Here is a 20,827-nt window from a genome sequence, read left to right as displayed (position 1 = left end):
AGCAGTCTTGCCCAAATAACCGTCTTCACAGTACAGATTCCGACTTTCTAAATGTTGATTTTATGTTCAAATCCTAGGATTAGATCGATGTATTAAGTAGTCTAGTTGTAAAATACTTAAACGATTTATTATAAACTGTCCCTGAAAATATAATATCACTGCTGTCTAGTTAAATCCCGCTTCAACCGTCGGGGACGCCACATTTAACTCCCTTTCACAGTTGAAAACATTACGCTAAGTGTTACAGGAAGAGCCGTAAAGAGATAGACGTTTTAGGTTAGCCAATGTAATGACATGAGTCGCCTAGTAGGCCCGCCTCTATACAAAGTTGTCCAATCACCGTGCGGGACAGGAACTTCCGCCACGGAGACGGAGCATGTCCATTGTACGAGCTGTTCTGAAAGAGTGCCGCGATTGTTGAGTATGCAGTATCTTAAGTGCGTGGTTTCTTCAAAGTTGTAACATTAGATGTAGCCGATGGTCGTCTTTTAGCTTGAAATCGTATGAGATTGTTGTCACATTTAAATTGTCCGGAAGGTAACGTGCTGTTAGTGGGAAGAAGTGCGACGGTCTCACCATAGGAATTTGTTAGCGGCAGCTCAGCCACCTTGCGGTCCTGCTAGCACAGTGGCTAGGTAACATTATCTGCAGCTTTGTTGTGGCGTGAATCTGACGGAAATCTGTAAGAATATGTTCTACATCGGAGGTGACTACGCTTCGACATAAGTGGCCGGAGTCCAAAAATAAACAACAAGCTGTTAGCCCTCGAACTAGCCACTTAGCCAAGCTAACTAGCTAGCTAACGTTAACGCTACGGGATTGTCTTTGACAAAAGGGCAACCCGTCAACAAGAGACTTTGAAGCCAAACGCGGGTTTCCTATTTTTTGTATTTATTGAGCTTGTGCACGAGGAGCATTACAACAGCACACGATGAATGGATTTAGTACTGAGGAAGACAGCCACGACGGACCTCCGGCTCCGCCGTTTTATGGACAGAGCTGCTGTCTGATCGAGGACGGAGAGCGCTGCGGCCGGTCAGCTGGAAACGCCTCCTTCAGCAAGAGGATCCAGAAGAGCATATCACAAAAGAAGCTGAAGCTTGACATTGACAAGAGCGTAAGTTAAATAACATGATCATTGTTTTGTTTTGAATTTAAAACCAGCGATTGTGAGTGCCAGATGATGGCTCAAAGTTAGCTAGCTCCCAGCTGTCAGCTAATGCTACTTAGCCTATCGGCGTCCGTTGACGAAAATAAACAAAGCACGCTAATAGAGTTGTATCGTGTTGCTTGTGTCTCTATCTGTTTTCATAACTATAACAAGTCAGGCGTACGTTTACTGTGCTTGCTACCTGGAAGACGTGCAAGACAGCAGGATCCTGTCCACATCAACTTCCAGCTCATTACAACAGTTTCCTCAAACACGCCTCCGCAGCTCTTCTTAAAATGGCTGTTGCCAGAGAAGCCAGCGGTGTTGTTTAACCTCAGATAGTTAAAAGTATCCTGCATTATTTTGAAGAAGCACAAGCTATTGTTCTGCTACAAAAAAAAATGCCCCAAGTTAATATAGCGTCATTTTTTTTAGTTTTCATTTTGGCTAACTTGTTTGTTACGGGATGTAGATTTGAATGAAAAACAAATAATGTTTAGAAGTTTTGCAAACACTTTATGTGCTTACCTGAGCACAGTGAGAGATACTTGTGGAGCTAATTGGCACAGACGCATACCCAAAGCTAGATCACCAACCAAGCTAAGGCCCCAGACCCCAAGGGGCCTCATGGACCTGATCTACCCGGTGGTAATTTGATCTATGGCAAAGATGTTTGGGATTATGCCACACTGAATTTGTGACAAGTCTACAGAAAATATGTCAGCCAAATATGTCAAACCAAAAGTGACATCATTGAAATATATTTTCTCAATGTTTGTTTGGCCAAAAGTGATATTACACATGGATCACATTTGAGAATAGGCCTCCAAAAAAAAGTGTTTTTAACAATTGTTGACTAATTAGTTAAGCTTTGCAATGTACATTCAGCTTTACAATCGACCTTGTATTTATTTCAGTTGGTACTAAGCTTACATAATGTAACTTTTGAAGTACACAGTATTTTTGATTAACTCACCAGAAAGCAAATGCAGCAAGCCCGGTGGGGGTGGGTAGTTTTCCTGTCATGTGTAAGCTGCTCTGTTCTCTCAACCTGGGGAGTACTTAAGCAGCGGGATGCATACACACACAATGCATAAAGAGTTGGAACAACCAGGGGGTCCGAACGAGGCCTCCATCTTGAGTGCCCCCAAGCACAGAGCAGTGTTTTGCAGAGATGTACAACAAAAAGTGTTGTTGTGGCTGTAAGCCATTCTTAATTAATTAAAGTATCCAGGGCCTTTTACCTGCTCGTATAAACCAGTGTGTGACTTGTTGCTCCAAGTAGAGTACAATCAGGGTGAGTTGTCCTTAGTGTGCGTGACTTTTGTTCTGACCAGGTGCTTTTTACAGGCATGCCAAGACTCATGTGATAAGTCACATGTTGTGGCTGTGGCTCAGGGAATTCATGGACTTTTAGGTTTAACTAGAGACCATCATAATTAGTGCATTTTCAGTTCAGGCAGCACATTTGCATATATCAATATTCCGTTGTTCACATATTGACATTTCAGACTTCTGTAGTTATGCTTGCGCATCAAAACTCAATGCTGAGCCTTTTTTATGACACGTGTGTCTCGAGCATCCGTTATCAAAATCAATCAAATACCATGATCTGATCTGCACAATCCTTCATTACATACTTGTTTAAAACCATGTATTTGCCTGTTTTTATAATAGTTTGTTAGACAAGTTATTGGTGCTTGAATATTGTATTGAGACTGGTATTGTAGATTTTTTTATAGCCAATCTAGTCTTCCAGTGCGATTTGCTACGGACATACACTGTGTGACTGCTAGAATCAACATATGATTTGATGTTGGTCTTCTCCTTTTAATACTCATTATTATCTTTAAAGGTGAGACACCTCTACATCTGTGACTTCCATAAGAATTTCATTCAGAGCGTCCGCAACAAAAGGAAGAGGAAGACCAGTGACGATGGAGGGGAGTCCCCGGATCATGATGTGGAGGTCCCTGAGGTAACGGGACTGACATATTTCCTGCAATGTACCACACAAACGACATAGATGAATCAGTCCCAAAGACTTTGCAGAGGAACAAACACACTATGATGACAGTTTATTTAAAACCTTAAAAAAACACTCATGGTGGAATTTTTGTTAAATATGCTTGCCTAACAACCACTCTTTAAAAAAAATGTTTAATTGTGTACTCAGTTGTGTTTGTTTGCTTTTGAGTGTTTATTACTGCAATGACCCAATTCCTCCACAGAGATATGAAAGTTTAATCTATTTTAAAAGCAGAGAAAGATACAGCAAAATGCGCTCAGAGAGTCTTACGTAAATCATTGAACAGATGAAGAGGACTGAAAAGATACCGTCCCTCAAAATTCACTGACTGACTGCCGCCCTGTTTATGCTGTGGTTTCAGGTGGACCTGTTCCAGCTGCAGGTGAACACGTTGAGACGCTACAAGCGACACTACAAGCTGCAGACCCGGCCTGGACTCAACAAGGCCCAGCTGGCAGAGGTAAGAAAACACTCAGAACTGATTCTCCACTACATATATGGTGCTTCCTACTTTGTAAAGTTCAAGGGGTTGCTGTGTTCTCCATCAATGTGATTACTGCTTATTAGCCCCTTTTCATCACAGTGACCATTTAAGAAAGCTGGAAAGTGAAACAAAATAAAGTATCCCATAACGTCCCTGCTCTAATGGTAGAACTCTCACGTTTCAGGAACTCAGGGTGTGTTTTGGTGTATGTTTAAAGCAGCGTGTTCTGTTAGAAATGTGATTGACAAAAGAGGAGGGCTGAGCCAAAGTAGACTAAAAAACAAAGAGAGAAATAACTTTATCTGTTTTGTTTCAATGATACATTTGAATATCCATAAACAGTCAACAGTTTGTCACAGTGTTGTGCATGGAGTACATCTTTATTAATAAAAGTAGAAAGGCCCTTCCTCTAGCAGCAGCATCCTATCGACTGAAAGGTCAGATAAACTTAATGTAAAAACTGTTTAAGCAGCTTCATGTAAGGAGGGATCTTAATTAGGGATGGGCGATATGGCCAAAAATCCATATTGCGATATACATTGCAGCCTCTTGCGATAACTATACATATCACGATATATAAATTATACAATAGAACCATTTCAGAACAGGTTAAATAGACCCTAAGGAAAGCCAAACTGCTAAACGTATTTAAAAAAGAAAGAAACATACAACATAGTATGTAGAAATACAACATTTATTGTGCCCCCACTGTAATCATACAGTAAGCTGTAAACATAATGTTGCAGATAAATAAAAAACTGGTGTCTTTTTAAGGAACAGACACTGTACTGAAAATACTTTCAGTATAAGGCAAAGAAAATGCCTCTGTGTAATGACAGATACTATACTTTCATAGATAGTATCAAAACTTTCTTACCTGAACGGATACTGTGAATTAGGTTTACAAATACTTCCAGTATTAGGCATGGCTATTTTAAATAAAGAAAATTATTCCAATTGTAGTGCACATATATGACATAAAAGTGCAAAATGAAATCACAATCATTTTTTGAATAAAGAAAATGCTTCCAGTATAAGGCACATATACGTGAACTAAAGAACATTTTTCAAGTATAAAAGGTTCTTTACAGTAGTGCCATGCCATAGACAGTAAAAAGTGCAAACAGTGCAGAAAAACTGGTGTCTTCTCAGTAAGAAAGCAACACAACATCACACGCAACACAAATCTTAAAATCGGGCACTCACTGAGATTTTGTGTACACCGTTTGTCATTTGTTAGGCCCTAAAGATTATTCGCCAGGAACACAAGCTTGTCCACAGTCTCTGGCTTCAACAGAGACCGGTGGCATGTAACTACGTTGCCCCCCGTGCTAAAGGCCCTTTCAGAAGGAGCACTTGTGGCCGGGATACAGATATATTTCTGGGCCAGTTTGCCACCCTTGGAAAATTAGCTTGGTACAGCCGCCACCAGACCAGTGGGTCAGTCTCTCCATCAACCTGCAGGTAACTTTTTAGCTCCCCTTTGATTGCTTTTCTGTCGGCGAGAGCGGCTGTGCCATCAGAAAAAGCCTCCCTGGCTCCGTTTCACCCTCTTGGATTGTCTCTCAGCAGCTACTTCAGCAGCTTCAGCACCATCAGCTGCAGCTTCTGTGCTTGTGTGGCTCTGTGACCATTGCAGCTCGCACCTCCAACAGTGACTGAATTTCTGCTAACGCTCTGGTCTTCAATGGTCGACCAATGAGGCCATATCCAGCAGGTCAACCATTTCTGGGTCCAAGTACTTCTCGTTTAAGTAGGATGATTCTTTTCATGTCCTTGGTCAGCTCTGTGTCATCATCAGCTGCAGCAAGAACAGTGTTGTTGAACAGATGGAGAACCGGTTTGATGTACGACACACTGACATACTGTTCTCCAGATAGCGCGTCTGTGAATTCCAGCAGTGGGCCGAGGGTTTTGCTTATAGATTCCAAGACATCTGTATCTTGCCAAGTGGGTACCAAGTGTCTGGTTTTCCTGTCTGCTTTCAGTACCTGTGATAGGGCTTTCTCTTGTCCAAGCACCCTCTGGATCATCATATGGCGTGACCCCCACCTTGTTGGTACATCCAACATTACTATGCAGTATTATAGGCAAATATTACAGTATAATGTTATAATATTATTCACAAGATGTTTTAACCAACCGCTGCTTTGACCACATTTGATCCATTATCAGTAGTGTTTCTGTCCCGCGTTCTTGCGACTAGAGCTTGGGTTTGTCTGCATTGCCTGGTACTCTTGGTATTCAATGGCATGTTTTGTTTTGAGGTGGTAAAACAGATTAGTTGTGTTACCGCTCTTAGCCAGAACTGTTGCCCCACACACTCTACAGAGTATCGTTTGCTGCTGCTCGTTGGACGGTTTAAATCCAAACCAAGTCCAAATAATTGAAGTTTCTCTGGTCTTTTTCACTAGTTCTAGCTGCTCCGTTTCGCCTTCAGCCATGTTGTTTACCAGATGACGATGATGCGTTGCAGCCTGTTGCAGCTCGTGGCACTAAATTACGCGGGTCGCGGGTAGATTGCGTTACCGCGATAGAGCATATAATTAAAATTTCTAGCATGTTTTATCGTTTATATCGCGCATTACTAATCTTAATTAGATTTATTTCCCGATTACTTAGTTTATTTCTTAATAACAATTGTCTAGTAGTTGAAAGGATGTAACACTGAGAGCCCTTAAGTCACCCTCATTAGGTGGACCCAGCCTTTCTTCTGAACCTTCAGCTCCATTTTAACTCATTTGTTTTGATATACACCGTGTCACAGGTCCTTTTCTGCAGTAATTGGTCATGGACAGATTCTTAGGCTAATTTGCCAACTGGACAGGTGGACGTCATGCAGAAGGCTCAGCCCCTCGTCCTGGCAAATGCCGCCTGTATGCAGCGCTCTCTCCGGGCATGGGACAAGGCTTGTGAGGGGTTGGATGTGACTCGACTGTCGCGCACAGTGGGAATGAATGCAACCTGGCTGTTAGTTGAATGTTTCCCCAGGCTTTAAGTCGAGTTCAGGCCCCCCTATTAATGATCCTCCCACTTCATTAATAAAGGAGCAGTCAACAGCCAAAACCAGTAACAGCTGGCCCCGTGTTCGGCCCCTCTCAGGGACCCAGTTAGAGGCTGCTCAGAGGATGTTTGTTTACTTCTCTTGCTTTAAAAATCCAAAGAACCACTTAATTATTGATTTAAATGTCTCCCAACACAAACTATTCATTTGTTAGTGTCTAAAACCTAAAATCACTTGTATTCACCATAAAACAATTCAAACAAAAGTGTTAAAAAGTTCCATTTCCCTATTTAGTTTCCAGGAAACCATAAAATGTTCCAAATGGTGTGGAGTAAAGTTGTAACAAAATGTCTATTAAGAAAACTAACTTTTAAAATACATTTTGTATACTTCTGATCAAATTATTATTGTGACAATATCGTACCAGTAAAAGATACATGCACTATTACCATCTTATATCCAAAAAGGCGAGACGATATCGCTCATAACATGATATTGGCAGAACATCCATACATTGCCCAGCCCTATTGGGAAGCAGGATCCTGCACATCTGACAATTTATTAAAAAGGTATGTTCATTAAAATGAGAGATATTTTCTGACTCTTCCTTTTGACCTCTTTCTCCTTTTCTACAGACGGTGAGTCGTCACTTTAGGAATATTCCGGTTAACGAGAAGGAGACGCTGACCTACTTTATTTACATGGTGAAGAGCAGCAAGAGCCGCTTGGACCAGAAAGGTGACGGCGGTAAACCGCTGGACTAAACTTGGCAACACAAAGCACAATAGCTAAATTATAATCATCAATAATCCACAGCTATATGAAAAACCTGGACCCACTAACAACAACAACAGAAACCTGCAGCCCTGCACCGTCCTCTCCTCTGTAGAGACCAGAACACAAACTCTTGTCGTCCTTAGAGGAAATTAATTGGAGGAGAATTCAGGGTGGGATGAGATATTTCTTGCTTATTATGCCCTTTTCATATAAAAACTGTCTCTGCGCATGTTGTCACATTGGTCATTTTCTCTCCCTCCACTCTGAAAAAACTGTTGAGGTCCCGGGACTCACTCCACAGGGTTTTATGTCGTCATGCTGTAATGGAATCTGTCAATATGTACAAAAGAACAGTGTCCAATCTTAAGTAAGTTGGTTAACTGCAAAGTACAATATAGCTGCCTTAAGAGTAAAAAAAAAAAAGAAATGTTTTTTCTGTAAATTTGGGGGAATTTTCCTTTAACAAGTAGACTGTTAACACTTTCTCGGAGAGGAATGCTTGTGCCAAACAGAAAGGTTTGTTGGAATTGAATGATGAGTGGGTTTTTCTTTTTTTTTTATCGTGAATGAATTGTTGGAAATGGGTGCTGCCTTTGCTCAAGTTACATCCAGCATATCAAGGATCAGAGTCAGTTTAACCAGATTAAGAATTCTTGATTCTCAATAATGAAAATAAAAGAAAGCTGATCTCGGTCCTAATATTTAATCTTTATTCGCCCTTTTCCATCTGGATGTGATGCATATAAAGACCGATGGTGGTGAATGATGTAGCACTTAGCTACGCCCTACTCTCTACTCCTTATTAGCTGTTTAATGTACTTAAGAACACAAACATCCCCGGTGTTGGTAGCTTATTTCATTTTATTTTCTTTGTAACCCAGTTTTCTACTAAATGTTTTAGTTCATCCTCAAATTGTATAAAGTCTGTGTGCATATATGATTTAGAATTTTTTTTCTCCCGTTGTGTGTGTGTGTGTGTGTGTGTGTGTGTGTTTGCACCATTTTGATATTTAAGAGCAGTGTTTATATTGTACTGAGGTCTTGATTTGATACTTAAAATACCCAGATGCATTTCAAAAAGCGGGTTTTCTCTTTTGAATAATTAATGACATTAAAAAAGAAAATAGTAATGCGTGCCTTACATATCGGCCAGCAAAAATGATAATGTCAGTAGAAGTTGGCTAATTCTATGAAAACTATAACTCATTTTTATTCCCAGATGAATTAGGATTGCTTATTGACATGCTTACCCTAAATGTCATGAAGGAAAGGTCTAGTTTGGCACCAAAAGTGGCATCACAACATAACAGGATCTTTTGTGGTTGTTTATTGAGTTTATGAGCATATGTAATTGTTTACTGTGTTAATTTATGAGGTTCAGTTGCTCTGCATCTTTGCAATTATAATATTTCACATAATGGGATTCAGGATTCATTGTTAGAAGAATTGTCATTTTCTGGACCTTATGTGTCAATAATATTAAGCCACAGCTGTTATGGGGAAAGTAGCCTTTGGCAGGTAGCCACTTGTGTGACCTTTTGCCATCAACATTTGGTATGATGATTCTAACACTGCTCAAAAACTAAATTGTATTTATATTCCTAACTCTCAGCTAACCCATCTAGACAATTGACAACTATGTGTTTTGCATATTCCCACAACAACTGTTCTACATCTCCAATTCTTTTTTGTTTTTTTCATTGTGGTGACAACATTGTACACACAGTTTTGGATATGTTGGGATTTTTTTTGGAACTGCATCCTCTCACACGTTTTATTTAAAGTTGTTCACCAAAATGAGTTGTCTTCTTTCCACAAAGGTTTTATTTTTATTTTAGTGTCTGTATATTTTCAGTTCTGCTTGTAGGTTTTAGTTTCATGTAGACAACACCCAACTTTAACATATAGGCCATGCCACATTAACCTAACTGTTGTATTAGAAAGAAAACATATTTAAATATGGTTGCTTATCGCTCCTTATAATAATAAATGTATTGTACAGATGGAAACAACGGTCTTATCTCTGTTTATTCATATTCCTCATTTGTTGTATATCCTTTAGCTGACTTTACAATACATAATGTGAACACAATCAAAACCATGAAAATGATATCTGTACCCTTTTTTTTCTAACATGTTTTATTGAGCACCAACCATACAAAGTGTACACAATGTGAAGACACATGAAAATATGAAACAGTGCTCACATTAACCCCCCCCCCCCAAATTAACCATCTCCATCCCCTACATGGAATCCCACACCCTGATGCCACCTGTTCCTAGGTGACAGACACAATACAAAAGTATAATACAATACAAATGTAAATGATAAGAAAAACAGGACCAGACAAAAGCGGGAACCAAAAACCAAACATAAAATACAAAAAGAAAAAGAGAAAAAAAATGAAATCTTGGTGAAACAAAAATTGGTGGTTAATTACTCCGTAAATCCAAAGGACTTTAATATCTCACTCATCAGGCATAATGTCTAGAATCAAACATGACAGTTACCGAGGTTGGATTTGTTCCAGGAACTACCATCGATCACCACTAGATGTCACTGCAGATCCGGATATTAGTTGGAGGGGAAGAGAGAAGTGAGTTTAAATACCCATAGATTTACGGGGACTCCAAAAACAACCCAAAGATGAAAGTAGATGAAACTTTGCAGAGGAAACTTCATTTTGGGTGTATTTCTAATTAATATATCACAAAAAAAAAGTTTGTAAGTAGCTAGTGTGGAGGAGTCTATAAGACTAGCAGAACAGTGCAGCCCACTGGGTGACTTTGAGACAATAATAGAACTTTTTGCAATCCATCCCTTGTCAATTATACATTTGGATTTACAGAATAAATGTTGCAAATGACTAATCGCCACAGGAGAATATGTGTTGTCATTAAAAATGCATTTCAAATGATACATGTACATTCAAAATATTGATTATGAATTGTCTCATTAGTAGTAGTAATAGTCATAAACTAAGGCACTGTCAAATGAGATTATATTGTATATTTTGACTCCGGTGGAGTGGTCTGTGGACTCTGGTGGACTGGTCAAGGCCATAAGTAAGGAGGCAGAGGCGGGACATACAGCAAACCCGAAATATTGACATTTATAACATGAAGAATAAATAACATGTACATGGCATCGCACTCTGCAGCAAGGTCTGCAGCCATACCCTCACTGCCACCTGCATTGCCAGGCACAAAACCAGCCTTTTACAGCCCCGACCCACCCTAAGGTGCTATCTACAACATGGGTCTTCTCAGACCTGTTTTACATGGAATACTGAAACAATATAAACACCTATAAATGATGTATTTATAACATAGCAACTAAATATACTGTATCTCTAACCAGTAGTGGAATGTAACTAATTTACTCAAGTACTCTACATTGTGCTATTGTACTTTTATTCCACTACATTGTGTAGGCAAATTTATTACTTTTTACTCAGGACATGTATTTTAAAGATTAAGGTACTATGACTTTGCAAAATTTAAATTATAATATAAAATCATAAGCTAGCCAGTGTGTGTATAAAATCTTTAAAATAAACCCCACCTTTATCAAGTCCATTGAAGCTATGAACACATTAATACATGAATACTTATAATACAATAATACAAACTATATATGGTGCTTATTTGTGCCATTCTGCAAGAGGAGTACTTTTACTTTTTGTACTAAAAGTATATTTTGATGATAATACTTTTTGATGTTTACCTATTGGTACAATGTTGAATGCAGGACGGTGACTTGCAATTTAGTATTCCTGCACTGTAGTATTGCTACTTAAGTTAATCACCTGAGTACTTCCCCCCCCCCCCCCCCCCCCGGAACGACAAATATGTGTTGGTTTCACCGGGGACCCTTTTGTTCGCGCACCGACTTCAAGGGCGCTCAGGTAAGTGATGTGAAAGCTGCATTTAAGAGATGTTTGCTGTTAATTCATAATATGGTATTTGATATATTGATTGATCCACGGAAAGATGTACAATATATAATGCAGGTGGTGCCCCCGACCCAGTATCTAGATAAAACAACATGCATTTAAGTTGCCTGCAAGCATTAACCTAATCCATAGAGGTTTTTGAACGCAACACCTGCTTAATTTATTCAATTTCGGTGCCAAATGTGTAAAAACGCCCTCCTTTGGGTCCTACAAAGATGTAATACTACTGCAAAAAAAAAAGTGTTGGAACCATAATGAAGCTCATCAACAACATAAAAGGGACTGGGATCCCGTTGTAAAGCATTCAGACTTAATGTATTAAGTATTTTTAAGTACAAAATAAATACACATGATTTACTATTGAGTCAATTTGTATTTAAATAATTATTTAACTAAAGGATTTTACGTCCCAGAACAATTCCTGATCCATTGCCATTGTTTCCCATGATTATACCCGTACAATTCAAAGAACAATCAAGAAAACGAATAGTTTGGTTATTGGTGTACTGTTTGTTAAATATTACATGAATTACTTATATAAGTGAAAACACATTGGTCATAGCTGAAGTGACTTAAAATAATTCATTTATTTACGGAACAATATATAACTTCACATCCAATGTACATTTCAATCAACATATCGCACAGAAATAAACCATTTATCCCTTGTTTTAGTTTTAATGTTTGTCGGAGTGAAAGCTGTGCGTTAACAGAACATTCTGTGTCTCAGGAAGGACAGTGACATTAATTTTGAGGTAGATTCAGTAAATTCAATAAATTTCAACAAGAAACATCAACAACAGCCGGTAAAGTGTACAGTCAAGACTCCATTTGTTTTTGTTTTTTGTACCATATCCAACCACAAATACTTGGTTAATAATACTGTTAATATTCTGTCTGCCTAATTCAGAGGGAAAAATCGGTGACAAAAAAAGAATAAAAGCTTCCCCTCAAAAATGTGTTTCCTCTGGACTCGGCTCCCACCAGGACATCAATTATTTTTCGAGATTTATTTTCATTTCATTCCGTTTCATACGAGATCACATTTCAGCCAATTCGTTTATTGGTGAATTCATAATTGCCTTGTAGTTAAAATAAGTTTGTGTGATTTAACAATGGTCAGTTTTCTAATTTGTTGTCAGTTGACATTTTACCAACCATCAACACTGTTATAATGAGCATTGGAAAACAAATGAAAGTAAATCGGGTTTATATAGGAGTCTATTTGATAGTTTGAATGTTTCGTGGCATCACGTAGCAAAAAAAGTAAAGTAGCTTAGTCCATGCCAGAATATTTTTTTTTGTTATAATTTGGCAAAGTATTAAAAGAGAATTTACCTATAACTGCTTTCTGATTGCACAAAAATATCGATATTAAAATGGTGTACTCTGCCATGCAGCTAGTGTGACTAATTTGTCATAAATTACCAAACATTTCGGGCAGATCAAACCCAGCTGAGCCAAAATAAGTGTAAAAAATGTTTGGTTTTTTTGTTTATTTATTTTGCTCTGCAATGCTGTTTCTAAACAGCACCACTCAAGACACCAGATAAAAACACATTTTTCGGGGAGACAAACGTGTTTTGACATCGTGGCAACATCTGGTCTACAGTACGAACATCAAAAAACTGAAGTACCACAAATATCAAACACCTACAGTCAGAATTGTCTGAAACCACACCGGGAGAGAAACGATCAACAACGTGTCCATGGTGTTCTCCTCCTCACCTTGTTAGCATGTTGTCCTTTAATTCTCTCATTTTGTGCTTCATTGCACTTGCACAGCGGTGTCTTAGGTTCAGTCAGGCAGTGGTTTTTTTAATCTGATTTGAATCCAGAGTCTCGGGGTGTTTTAGGGGGGGGGGGTGGGGGGGTCGTGGAGGAGGGAGGTCACTGGTTGAGCTCCAGAGCCCAGACCTGCTGCGGCCACCCGGTCCGGCCCTTCGCCTTCTTCTCGGCTCCTAATGCCTCCTGCAGCCCGTCAGTCTGTACCAGCAACAATACAAAATTAAAAAACACATTAATATTACCATCAGAGAAGAAGGCTAAAAAAACAAAAACAAGGAGTAACTTCTCGTAGTAACTTCAGATTAAGTGAACTTTTGCCTTAAAAAATACATTAAATATTGCGTATTTCTCTACCCCAGATTTGGTCCTATTTATAATATAAGTTTACACTGCTTAGAAAGTTTAATTACAATGAAAAGCCTTTTATTATACATGCTGTTTTTCGTCACAATGTATGCTTCAGTGACGCAGTTAGGGGTCATGATATTACAGGCTAATTATTTAGGTTAAACTATCATTAACTTTTAAATAATTCTACAAATATGTAGCACTGTATAATAGCACGTTATGTAATCTGTATGCATGTTTTAAATATATACAAACAAAGCTGCTGTATATTAAAGCAGACAAAAACACGTTTTATGGTGTTCATAGCTGCAGATAGTTAGAAATGTAGTATAATATTTTTACTGCGACAATGCAGTCAAAACAACTTTGAGTTTCTTTTATGATCACTCGAGCATTATATTAGTGCAGCATAATCGAAAAAGAAATACCACTAAAGGCGGCGCTGCCAATCTATTTGCCAAAATATAATTTAAAAATAATTTTGATTGTAGTTTTTTTTATTTATTATTATTTAGATGAAAATCAGACTGGAAAAGCAAACGCATAGTCACTTTTTATTTTGTCAAACTCTGTGGTAGCTGTCGTCTATTAGATCAGAGTCATCGTTCAATTTCTACGTAAAATATTATCTTTTCTATTTTAAACAAGTGTTTTTTACATTGAGTCAGAAACCTAAACAGTTTTGGGTGGATATTCTTATTTGTATTGCCATGCCACATACTATCGTAACTTACCTGCTCCCTTTTCCTCTTAATATCACGGTTTTCAAATTTCTTAATTTCGGCCTTAAAGCCCTCCGTTTCCCCGGTGTCTTTGGCCAGGACATCCATCAGGTAGGCGATGTAACTGGTGGCCAGTCGTAAAGTTTTAATTTTCGACAATTTTGTGTCCGCCGGAACGTTTGGGATGCACTCCCTGAGCTCGGAGAAAGCTGTGTTGATGCTCTCCGTCCGCCGGCGCTCCTTCTTCGGCCCCGACGTTCTCCTCTTCCCCATCCCGGCCTGGAGCCCCTCCAGCCTTGCGTCGTGCGTCGTTCCCGGCGCTCCGTGCTCCGCGGCCGGGTAAGGGGTCTGTATCTGGAAGTCCGGGGGCATCTCGCCGTGGTTCACCACCCAGCTCTGGAAGTACGGTGCATCCTGGTGACACCGCTGGACAAACGGGAAGGGCTCGTGCATCAGGTGGTGGTGATGCTGGTAGCCCCCGATGAGATTCATGTTGAGCGGGTTAACGAAAGTGGTCTTTGCCGTGTTTTCCCTCGCCCTCGGTCTGTCTCCGGTGCTGCCCCAAAACGGTCTCTGCTCGGCAGCCAACAGAACTCATTCAATATCTATATATGTATTCCCTTGAATGCATTAGCCAACCGCACACTAACTTTACATGGTCGTCATTCTGAAAGTGATTTCAACGAAAGAGGCCGTAAAAAAAGTGTATAATTCCAGAGAACAAATCTCGGCGATGTGTTGGGCTCCGCTGCTTCGTCTTTCATGAAGAGGCTGCTCTGATTTGCTTCAAGAAATTTGACCCCGGTGAAGGTGTGAGGCCCCAGGTTTATATGATTTGGATGTCAGCGTGGTAAGGAGGCAGCCAATAGAGGAGAGCGCCGAGGAGGGGAGGAGAGTCCAGAGACGTTCGCAATAACATGTTCCATGGTGCCATAATCTCACAGCAATACACAGGGAGCAAATATATGATAGTTGGATTTCGTTGCTGGGTACATATACACAAACATTTAAAGTGGTGTATCTACTTAAAGTTTAGTAAATGTTTTTGTTTTTGTTTTTGCCAATGCAATTGCTTGAAGAAATGTTACGCCCATATGTACGCACCCTCTATTTGGCTTATGATGTTTATTAGGTGTGAGTTTGGAAAGCCATTCATTTATGTTATTGTATGTATTTTGTTATTGGGTTATCATTATGGTAAATTCACATTAGTCAACACAGTATGGATTAAAAATATATATAATAATTCAACTCTATTTCCGTTTGATTCTGAATTTGCGCACACAACTGTCCTTGGCTTTTTCCTGAAAATTGCTATTATAGCCTATTGCATTCACGAATTTGATAACTTCGATTTAGTTCCCCTTTTTTAGGAACAAAACCTTTCGATGTATGAATACAATATTTTGGGATAAGAACTTAATTGGAGAATGGAGAAATAAAGGGAGGCAAATTATTGTTTATATGAAAACACATGGCAATCTACAATTAAATCTACGTCCCACTTCAATACTACTTCATCCCATACATTTTTCTTCAATCTCGCGGAGTCTGATTCCTAAAAATACATGTTTTTCTCGGATTTCCATATTTTTCTAAAACGCGTAATGATGGTTTTTGCGTTGAATGGCCACATTCAGATAGTATTATCAGTCCCTAATAACACACGCTATGTCTGAGCTTTCTGGGAAGTGTAAATTAACAATTTGATGGATTATTTGGTACTTTTAGGACAGACACGCTCCACCGGCCTGTTGTCAGCATACCTCAGCAGTGTAAGGAAAATCGGCTTTATCTCTGCATTAATTCCCCGCAGCTCCTTACACACTAAACATATCATCTTGTCTCCATCGCCAAAAAACATTATCCCATTACATTGCATGACCTTGACGCTATTTAGAAACCATTTACGGCAGCGTCTTATCTAAATACAGCCATAAATCAGGAGGTGTCACCGGCTGCAGGGCTGCATGTATTCCATAAAAGCTCTCCTGGCCTGCCCACTGTTTACATCACGGCTTTTTGCGGCATATTTCACCGTCCACCATCTCATAATAAATAGTCATCAGTCACAACTTTATGTCTCTTATTTTACACGCATGTACAGAATTTTCCAAGGAAACATTCAGATCATATTCATAAACGCACATACAATGCTTCATATTCGAACCATGTTGTTATTAATACTGAATATATACATCTATAATATTCTTGAAGCTGAGTGTAGTGTTAATATAGTGATTCTTGTTTTGTTATTCAATATTACCAACATTTTTCTACCAATAAAATCTGTTGCAATTCTCGTTTTCGTTTCTTGTTATGAAACAGTGAACTTTAAGTCTTCATATTTTGTTTAACTTTACTCTTTAAAAACATATATAAATCAACTGTACTTCTCTGCAGTAATTAATGTCTTTTGCAGATTCAGATTGAAAAGTCGAAACATCATAAACTCATAACTCATAAAATGAATTAGTTTCAATTACCCAAAGGGGTAACACCACGTGCAGCAACACTAAAATGCTGCTTTCAATTTAATGCATCATTAATTTAACACTCTGAAGGGAGCCCTTCCTAATGAGCATTTTACTTCAGAGACATCTAAAAGCACTATTGGAGCATTTTGTAATGGCATTATAATAACTTTTAATAATAGCTTTTATTAGTAGTTCTAAGTTTATTTTCTAAATAATGTGCTTCAATGCAGAAACTGGAACACAAGAAACGATTTGGATGATTCAAAGAAAAACATCCTAAAGAGTTGAAAAACACAAAGCACAGACCATCGAAAAGACATTAATTTTAAAGTTGCCTTAAATTATTCATAATCAGAAATATTTTTATTTGACCCACAGTTGGGAAATTTGCAATGAAAACTTAGAGACGTAGTATTTTTGTGCCACTTGTGTCATCCTGTAATATTCCATATTATGTTTATACCCTGGTGCCTAAAACCTGTGTAACCCAATAGCTGAATAAAAGACATTTTGACATTTTAATATCCCTAATACAGTTGTGCAATATTGTTATAATGCAAACACTTTTGAACATTATTGCAACTTTTAACTTTTGTTTTATTTAGCAAGGGAGGACATTCATTGTAATTAGGTGAATGCAAGCTGTTGCTGCTTATGAGCGGTATGAGGACACATCCTCCTCTCCGTCCTGTTTGCCACTCACATGTACCTCCGCTGTCAGCGTGAAAAACACCATGCAGCCTCCTGAAAGAAAACCTGACACTGTTGATTAAGACGTCCACTACACAGAGATGAAATACAATACTGGTCATACTCCCATCCCCCTCTTACTCATTCTCTCTCTGCATCACTTTCTCCTCCATTTCTTATTCTACCTCTTTCCATTCTGTCTCTCAATGCCTCACTTTCCTACAAGCCTTAAACCAGAACCTTTCCTCTATTTGATCTCCTTCTTCTATTTTTTCTCTTCACTTGCTATCACTGGAGGTGCTGAAAGACCTGGGCAGCAGTAATGGTCTCTTCATATTTAGCTTTCAACCCCAATAGGATCCAGTCATCTCTCTCGCTCTCTCTCTCTCTGCTTTGCCAGGGCAAACATCCAAAATAGGTCATAGGGACCCATCTTGGCCGTGTTATGAATTCTCCTTATAATTGTTTGTGTCATCATGTAGATTTTTCAATAGACACTGCTTCCCTCCTCTTCAGAGTGCTTGCCCTAAACTCTACATTTCCAAACAAATATTCCCCCTTATTCAAAGCCGAGCAGAGAAAATGCTGCAGAGCATGCTCAGCCCCCAGTGTTTATCATGCAGCCGCTCTTACAGTATATATATATATATGTCCACGTCTGGCGTGCATCGACGCTGACACGCAAAGCTAATTAAACCCATTGGGTACAATTAGACATGCCGGCTCCTCCTCATTCTGGGAAATGTGGGCAAACTGGGTCATGGCGCTCTGAGAGTCCATCAGAGGCCCAATGCCTGATGGGAGACTTAAAACACTTCCTATTGTCCTCCCTAACCCTGGCTGTAGTAGAGTAAGGCAGGGTACACATGGTGCAGAAAATACTGTTTCTATTCAATTAATACATATCCTGCTCGATTCCATAATATTCAAGGTCATGGTGAGGTCAGCTCTCATCTCATCAAGCTAACAGAACATGGCTTTGGAGAAAATCTAATCAGAAATTGGGATAACCAGATCAGTGCTCGTAAAGCAACTGCTGGTTATTCTCATCCGATCCTGATTTCAAGAAGTTTAAGATCACATGCTACATTTTAAGTTTGGTTTGCTGTCAAATACCCCAATCCCCACCCATGTTCAATGCAGTCTTTTAGAAAATCATAAGATTAAAAGCTCTGTTCTCACATATTACAAAAAAACATGCACATATCGGAGTGTTTTAACGTCCCAATGTTTGGCTTTATCTCAGTGTTTGTGTCCTTTATTTTTCTTAATTGATTTTTTTCACCAAACATAATAGTACTCTATGAATTATTGACATTGCAGACAATGTTTCTATACAACAAGTGCTTTAAGATAGTAGTGGTTCTGTGCTGAGAACGTATTTATATACATTTAAATACTTCCAAACTAGGTCAACTTTATCTCTCAAAATAAGAGAAACAGGGTTAAAAGACCCTGTTTTTAAAAAAAACCCCCCATTTTTTTTAGAACTCCCCCCCCTTTTTTTTTTATCAGTGTGACATTTAGTACCTACAGCAAGAATTGTTTTCTTCATACTAATGCAATTTGTAAAACCGACTGCAAAAGAGAGCTAGCTTTCTGCATGTTTTCTTTCATAAATCAGATACACTCAATCAATCAACCAATGTTGACTCTGAGCTAGACATAATAACTCGGACGCGTGTGTTTTGGTGAAATATGATGTACATGTTGGTTATCTCATTTAGAGGTCTTGCATGAAATTAGCAGCTTAATTGACTTAATTGTGTGCCTGACCCTATCCAGCACACATAATATGATGTGGCTGCGAATAATCAGCCATGTCTATTGTTTTTTTTTTCACAGTATTTTGTGTTTGTCGAAATAACAGTTAACTAAGCTCTTTTATTTATAGATTTTTCGTAAAATCGTTAAGATTAATGTAAAATCAAATTTTTGGGTGGACTGGATTAGTAAAATGTAAAAGATAAAAACATTGAGTGTTCCTTATACCGAATATAAAAAGTATGAAAGGTTTCTTTGTATAAATATACAAATCAGGCTGTGGGTCTGAGCTGAAGCTACAACTCAAGTTGAGACTAAAGATGACAATGTTTATTGTTCGTCATTTAGAGCTTTACCAGACCATTTACTTTTACTACAGCCTCCCCAGTTTTTTTGTTTTTTTAAGTTATCTCTGAATTGTGTCTTATTACACACAGCAAAGTCCCCACCATGACAGGACGCTTTCTTCTCTTCTCATATCCTCTTATGTCATGTATCCGTTGATATGTGGTTGTCGTCTTTAGTCTCTGAACTTCTGTGTCTTCAGCTCCAGAAACTGTCCTTTAACTTCAGTAATTCTGCTGTCCTCAGCCAATAAAGATAAGAGCAGCTGGAATGTGGAGCAGAGAGGTGACAGTGACGGGATGAAGGGACGAAATAAATTTGACAGCAATAATCCGGCAGTTTTTATATACATTAATGTCAGTTGCACCCTTCAAAGTGTTTCAAAACACTACTTATTCAACCTGTAAGCAGCTCATGATAGTTTTTCACTTGTTGGGAAAATATTCTTTGCTGTAAATAAAGAGCTGTAGCTTTTTTAACAACAGTAGTTTAATAAAATAAAATGATTACTAACTTAATTTAACATAAAGTCAATTTAATCACATGAAACTAGCATAAATATTTTCATAATCAATTGCTCGATATTAATTCACATTCAGTTTACCTTTTATAAAGGACAATGATCTATTCCAGAAACTTGGTACCGGTTAACATTTGTATCTTTTGCCTCATAAATGTTGGATCGATATTTGACAATCTACTGGTTTCATTAATAAAGAGGTTATCACTATGTTTAAATAATAACCTCCGTGATACATAGGGATTATTTAACAGCCTGACACGATAACATTAACTGTGTAAAAACGTGTGTTTCTTTATGTCGAATTTGCATCCATTACTGTAATGTGAATGTCTTCTGTTTGTAAAGCAGAATTTGCCTTGTTTTTATGCCAATATAATTAATAAGTGCAACGCATCAGCATTGATTATATATTAATAATTTGAGCTATGTTATGTATCAATTAGTCTCCAAAATAGTGAGAATTTGCTTCTTTTATGTTCCATAGTTCAACGTTTTTTAAATGAGGAACGTTCCTTTGAACCTGAAAATGGAGCATCAGACACATGAAGAGTCTTTACTATTTTTTAATATTCATATGTCTGACCTCTTTAAGCCTGTATGAACTATGGTTAATTGAAATGATAAATTACAGATCCAGCATATAAAACCATAAGGCAGTGTAGAGTTTAACCAGAAGAACGTATAATTCGCATCAATCAAAAGCTTCCCTTATCCAGGTTGATCCTCTCTTTATACTTACACTGGTCAGGAGCATCAAACCAAGCCTCCCC

At 38.4% G+C, this 20,827-nt stretch overlaps 2 protein-coding genes across 2 annotated transcripts; one reads left to right on the top strand and one right to left on the bottom strand.

Annotated features, from left to right (window-relative positions):
• Window positions 1–349: 349 nt before the first annotated feature.
• On the top strand, window positions 350–9,456 carry sap30l (sap30-like). Its single transcript, XM_063894431.1, has 4 exons — window positions 350–1,117; window positions 3,006–3,128; window positions 3,541–3,639; window positions 7,303–9,456. Exons 1-4 carry the CDS (start codon window positions 932–934, stop codon window positions 7,429–7,431), a joined length of 537 nt encoding a protein of 178 aa, XP_063750501.1. The 5' UTR covers window positions 350–931; the 3' UTR covers window positions 7,432–9,456.
• A 2,511-nt stretch (window positions 9,457–11,967) lies between these two features.
• LOC134871640 (heart- and neural crest derivatives-expressed protein 1-like) lies at window positions 11,968–15,048 on the bottom strand. The gene is made up of 2 exons (XM_063894430.1): window positions 14,271–15,048; window positions 11,968–13,386 (listed from the first exon to the last, which is right to left on the bottom strand). The coding sequence occupies exons 1-2, from the start codon at window positions 14,748–14,750 to the stop codon at window positions 13,291–13,293; spliced, it is 576 nt and encodes a 191-aa protein (XP_063750500.1). The 5' UTR covers window positions 14,751–15,048; the 3' UTR covers window positions 11,968–13,290.
• Window positions 15,049–20,827: the final 5,779 nt, after the last annotated feature.

Source organism: Eleginops maclovinus, chromosome 11 (genome assembly GCF_036324505.1).
Source record: "Eleginops maclovinus isolate JMC-PN-2008 ecotype Puerto Natales chromosome 11, JC_Emac_rtc_rv5, whole genome shotgun sequence".
NCBI lineage: Eukaryota > Metazoa > Chordata > Actinopteri > Perciformes > Eleginopidae > Eleginops > Eleginops maclovinus.
Note: the sequence above shows the minus strand (reverse complement) of the source record. Positions and strands in the feature narration are given on the sequence as shown.